The 5,869-nt window shown below is 34.6% G+C and overlaps 1 protein-coding gene across 1 annotated transcript; it reads right to left on the minus strand.

Annotated features, from left to right (window-relative positions):
* Positions 1-2,463: 2,463 nt before the first annotated feature.
* On the minus strand, positions 2,464-4,013 carry LOC113066379 (cellular retinoic acid-binding protein 1-like). Its single transcript, XM_026238290.1, has 2 exons — positions 3,831-4,013; positions 2,464-2,693 (listed from the first exon to the last, which is right to left on the minus strand). Exons 1-2 carry the CDS (start codon positions 3,901-3,903, stop codon positions 2,464-2,466), a joined length of 303 nt encoding a protein of 100 aa, XP_026094075.1. The 5' UTR covers positions 3,904-4,013.
* Between the last annotated feature and the right edge of the window lie 1,856 nt (positions 4,014-5,869).

Genomic DNA, 5,869 nt, shown 5'->3' on the forward strand with positions numbered 1-5,869 from the left:
CGATCTGTCACGACACATTAAAAAGCCCAAAACAGCATTTATTGTTTGAATTTCTTAAAAATGACAGTGTTTGCTGAGACTATGTTTCATTTTGTTTTCACTGTGTTAGTACATGATGTGTGGGGGTCATGACTTCGCTACATTTCCATCTATTGTAACTTGGGGTATATAATATATAATCAACATCAAAAAGCTTGTTGCTTCAACATTGCCAACTCATTTAATAGCTACAACTATCAGGATGAACATTTCGGAGCGCTTCCATTATCATTAAGAAACTTTCCATGGACTTCTTTCAAGATTCTTCATGGAACAATTTGTCAATAAAGAATCTTATTTATTGTAAGCAATTTTCATGGTAGGCTTTTCCATGATGCTCCAGGAGCCGATGGTCCAGCTCTCCCAATCCGCTAGCTTTTTGGCATATTTTTTTATATGTTTCATTTCCAAACCCATAGGTAGTCGGAAAGACACACATGTATAAATAATACAGAATGTCTCCGTCCGTCTTCAGAACGCTTGAGACAGACAGTTACGTGACTCTCAGGGGCTGCAAGACTCCAAAAGATAATATCCCCTCCACGGCTGTCTGTTCCAGAACAAAATGAGGTCAATTCTCTGTCTATACGCTCATCCTTTGACTATGTCTCTCTGTCTATCCCACAACAAAGCCATTTCCACTTTTCTTTAACTAAAAATTACAAGACTAAATTTCTGGGGGAATAATATTCAATATGATGTTCTCATTAAGTCCAGAGAAGTTAAAAGATTGTAGATGTGTTTCAAAACACATTAGTGAGCTGCCTACAAAGACAGTTTTCCAGAGAATTAAATATAAGGTTAATGTGTAAAAATGTCACTGAAGAACCATTGAGTGAACCGTTCTGAAAAGGATTTGAAAAACAGTTTAATGATTCCACTATAAAGAACCTTTCCAAACTAAATGTTCCATGGATGTTTTTTATGGAACTATCAATGCAAATAAAGAACTTTTATTTTTTAATAGTGTAGATTTTTAAATCTTCACACTAAGAAATAAACGTGTCTTTAAAGAACTGTTCAATGAAAGGATGTTTGGGAAACCAAAACTTGTTCTTCTGAGGCATCACTGCAAAAACCCTATTTTGAATCTTTCATATTTAAGCGTGTAGTTGTATTTAGCGACCCCATTGTCCTTGTCTCATTTCTGGGTTTTCGTGTACAAAAAGTCCCATAGTTGTTCAAATTGACTCTCTGCTGAGCTTAGCAGTCTGAGACCTGGTTTAGGTTTCTCACAATTGATAACGCCATCATTTTGCTCAGTGAGATGTCATCGTTAAGGTCAGGGAAATAAAATCGGTTTTATGGACGAGGTTCTAGATTGTGTAGTGTAGGATGGCTTTTGTTGTATGTGAATGGAAGGATTGGGTTACAGAGTGGAATTGGACTGCTTGGGCAAGCAACAAAAAACTGTGCCTCTGCAAAACAAGTGAAGACCCAATTAAGAGGATATAGAGAGATTCATCTGAGGGACATTAGAGTAGATGGACAAACTCATGCTGGTGAAATTGATACTCACATTAGTGGCCAATTTGTTCTGATGGATGCGAGGTGAACTAATGTAAATCTACATAAACGTGTCTGTGGGTGTATCTTCTGAAATCAGAGTCCATGATGTCTGGGGACATTAACAGCGGTTTCCATTAACAGCAGTTTGTTTTGATACAGGTGCTTGCTGAGCCTCCAAATTTCTTCTCTGAATTTTTTTTTTTTTACCCATTAATTTTCTCTATAGCAATTAAAAAATATATATGTTTAAACGACGAATTTAAAGCTAAGAACCAAACCAACAAGCTCTGAGATAAATCACAACATTACATTTTAAGCAAAAAAAAAAAAAAGTATTTGATAAAAACGAGTAGGGTACAAGCTACTTAATTTCAATTTTAAGGGAATAAATAAATAAAATTACAAAACGCTGCACATGTCATACTTTTGTCTTTTTAACATATTTTCTAATCAGAAAAAAATATCTACTGTATTTTTAAACTACCCAGCCTTTGTTAGCCTCATCGGGCAGTCCAATGTCCAGTAACCATCATAATTTAATAATTTTTTAAATATATATATTAAAAACGAAGTAATTTTATTACATTTTAATATTTAAAATAATTACATAATATATATATATATATATATATATATATATATATATATATATATATATATATATATATAATATTCCGTTTAAGATTTTTAAGAAATCATAAAATCTTACGGTAATTTAGGGTATTTTCTAGTAAAAAAAACATTTATTAATATTACTTTTTCATATATATATATATATATATTATATATATATATATATATATATATATATTTAAACTACTTCTGCCATGGAGATTTTGAGTGGCATTTCATTTTTTCTTATGTTTATCTCCTATAGTTATGGAATGGCTGTTGTCTTTTGGTTTTTTAAGGGGTTTAACTGGTCACTGTGAAGCTCAGCAGGTCAGTGTCTCGTTTCTGACTCACCTTACATTTCCTGCCGTCCAGCGTCTCCTCGTCAAACTCCTCTCCGATGCGAAAGTTGATTTCCGTGGTGCGTACCGAGGTGGAGGTCTTGATGTAGAACTGCTCTCCGTCCTGTCGGATCTCCACGTGAGGTTTGGCTGCTGCGGCGCCGGCCACTTTCCGGAGCATAGCGTTCACACCTGGGTTGCACAGTTTAAATATATGAACCAAAAAGGAAAATAATGCATTTAAAGGTAATGAAACTAGCTGAACTAAACAAACAAAGCTGCATTTAAACACTGTTTCTCATGAATTAGTATGTCTATGCCTTGCATCGTCGAAGTACATACTTTTAGTGCATTGTGTGAAATATGCAAATTGTAAGGTAAATTTTTTGCTCTCCTAGGAACAAAATTGAGAAATTTTTCATTAAAATCTTAATTTTTTTTCATGTGTTCTCTGTAACGTTACTGTGTGTGAATAATTTATTATTTGTGACTATTTTGAGACAGTGTTGTTGTTATTACCTAAAACGAAAACAACTTAAAAACTTTTTTTTATAATTCATTATAAACTTTTAAACATTTAAACAAAAACTAGAAATGCTGCCTTGGTGACTAACTGAAATCAAATGAGTTGAAGCTGAAGTACTAAAAAGAAAAAAACTATTAGTACAATTTACTTTTTATTAAAGCTAAATATAAATATATAAATATCAATAAAAAAAATGCTAAAATGACAAAAGCACATAACAAAACTAGTAAAACTTAAACTAAAATGAAAACTGAAAACAGCTCATTTAAAATATTAATAAATAAATTATAGTGAAATTGTAACATTGTTGATGAACTGAGCTCATCAGCTTTGAAAAAGCAATAAAATTGTTCCTCAAGTCAACTGTTAGAGCAAAGTGCTCGCAACATCACCATAAGGGGTTTGATGCCACGGAGCACATAGACATAATACAATCCTTAAGGCAGCTGGCAAATGCACAAATGTCACACTGTCGCTCCCTGTGTTTTACTCCAGACTGGCTGATTTCTTCCCAAACTGTTCCGAGACCTTCCTATCTTAGAGTTAAACAAATCACTGTGAGAGAATGTATCCAACACAAAGCCCTCAGTTAACTTTAACAGCCACATGACCCACTTTAACCCATCATGATAAATGTGAATAATCATCCCTCTCGCATTCTACCGTACGATAACATCTTCCCCGAGAGCCGAATCTAGTCTGAACCATCTCTTCATCCTCTCAAGATGTTCTAATGTGAACGCCTGGAGGAGAGAAGGTGAGTGAACGTGATGCACAGCTGAACAGATGAAATGAAATATTACCGAGAGCTTTCAGAAGTTCATCGAAATTCTCACTGCTCTTCATTTTCCAGGTGCCGGTGAAGTTAGGAGGCATTTTGAGCTGGGGATTGTCCTGCTCTGTCTCTTTTCTCCTCTGGTCCCTCGCTACTCTTGTTCTCCTTTTCTCCTCTCTTTGTGACCGTCCGTTCCCTTTCTGTCTTATGTTCTCACTCCCCCCGTCCCTCCCTTCTCTCTCTCTCTCTCTCTCTCTCTCTCTCTCTCTCTCGGTCTGTCTGTCTCTCTCTCTCTCTCTCTCTCTCTCAATCTCTCTCTCTCTCTCCCGCCCACTTGCAGTGCTGCTGTCTCACCGTCCAGACTGCTGCATCAAACAGCCTGTTTCAGCATCAGCATCTTACTCAACACATGTATTGTGGTTGTGTCACTCATGCTCTGATTTAAACACGTGTTTGTGCAGAAGCGCCTCAGCACAGATGACATGATTCCAGACTTGAAGTGCTTCAGAAAAGCACTAGATTGCACAGCTGCAATGCATACGAAATGGTTTTAATGAGCCACTTTGTGAATTCACTGCAAAATTCTGAAATATGTTTGCTTTGTTTTCCAGTTAAAATACCAAAAAATCAAATCTTTAGATAAACGTTCTCATGAAGCAATATTGCTAAACATATAAAGACTTTATTAAGTAATGCATCTTTAATACTGCTGTATTTTTTCTTGCTTACACTGACAGATTTATTCACAAAAAAAAAAAAAAAAGGAAATTCATCATTTATTTTGTTGATATGTCTTAATGATGATATTTTAAATGATTCATCCATGCATATTTCATTTATTTATTTATTTTGAAACTTTGTATTTTTTTGTGTCAGTTTTAATCAAAATAAAATAACTGGATATTCCAGTGACGTCTCAAACTGATCAACAAACGATGAATTTTTTTTGGTTTGTTTCAATAATCTGTTTCATATTGTACATCACAGTATGGAAGAGAAGATGTGACACTATTTTCATACCGCAACTTTGTTAACAATTGTTATGGAGATTTTTAAATATTTTACTGGAAAAGCATTAAAATCATTGTTTTACTTGATATATATATATATATATATATATATATCAGAGCGGACCATATGAGCATATTAATGAACCTGCTCAAACATATTTTACAAATCAGGAAAGGTTTCCAAATTATACTAAAATACTTTTCATTTAATGGCTTCTCTACAAATAAGTAAATAAATAGACAAAACATTTTAATTCAAGTTGTTTATTATATGAGAAGAACGAGAGCATGGAGTGACAGGAGAGACATGAAACTAAAGCAGAACCAAGTCTCTCAGAAAGCATTACTGAAATTTCGACTGAATCTCGGACGCCATAGTGCATCTCATTATAGAATAAAGCACTGCTTAAAGTCCTTCATGATGACAAAATACTTTCTGTACAAGCTCTTAATTAGGTTTGGACACAAGATTTGTGCTTTGTCCAGCATGAAGGTCTTTATATTTTAGTTTCTAAAGTTCCCTGCCCTCAAAAGTGCTCGAATGAAAGAGATAAAAAATTCCAGTGGCTGTGAAAAGGCTGCCTTCGTCATTTCTCCCTCTTTATCTCAGTGTATTAAGTCATTTTTCACATGCAGTCTGAGAGGCTTCGAGAGCCTGTGCTTGACGCCGCACGCAGAGCTTTTCTTCCTGAAGATGGACACAAATGAACTCCACAAACTCTTAAATACTAACTGGTTTCCAGAAGGCACAGTAAAGGGTTTCTTAGTACAATGCATCTCAGGACAAACATAATCTTTGTCCGGTTTCAACAAAGGAAAATGAAGAGCTGTTTTGCTGAAATAATGGACTGGTTTGCGCGAGCACAAAAACATGATCAAATTAAGCATTAATTACAACTAAACCCTAATGGTAAATTAAGTCTTTACTGATTCAGAATTTGAGCCAAAAGCAATTAAAAGTCAAGAGAAAAGAAGGAAAATGCACACAGACCTTAAACTAGCTGTTTTATGGATGGTAACTGAAATATTATTACTGAAATCTTATTAGTAATTAGTT

This window comes from Carassius auratus, chromosome 50, assembly GCF_003368295.1.
Source record: "Carassius auratus strain Wakin chromosome 50, ASM336829v1, whole genome shotgun sequence".
Taxonomy (NCBI): Eukaryota; Metazoa; Chordata; class Actinopteri; order Cypriniformes; family Cyprinidae; genus Carassius; species Carassius auratus.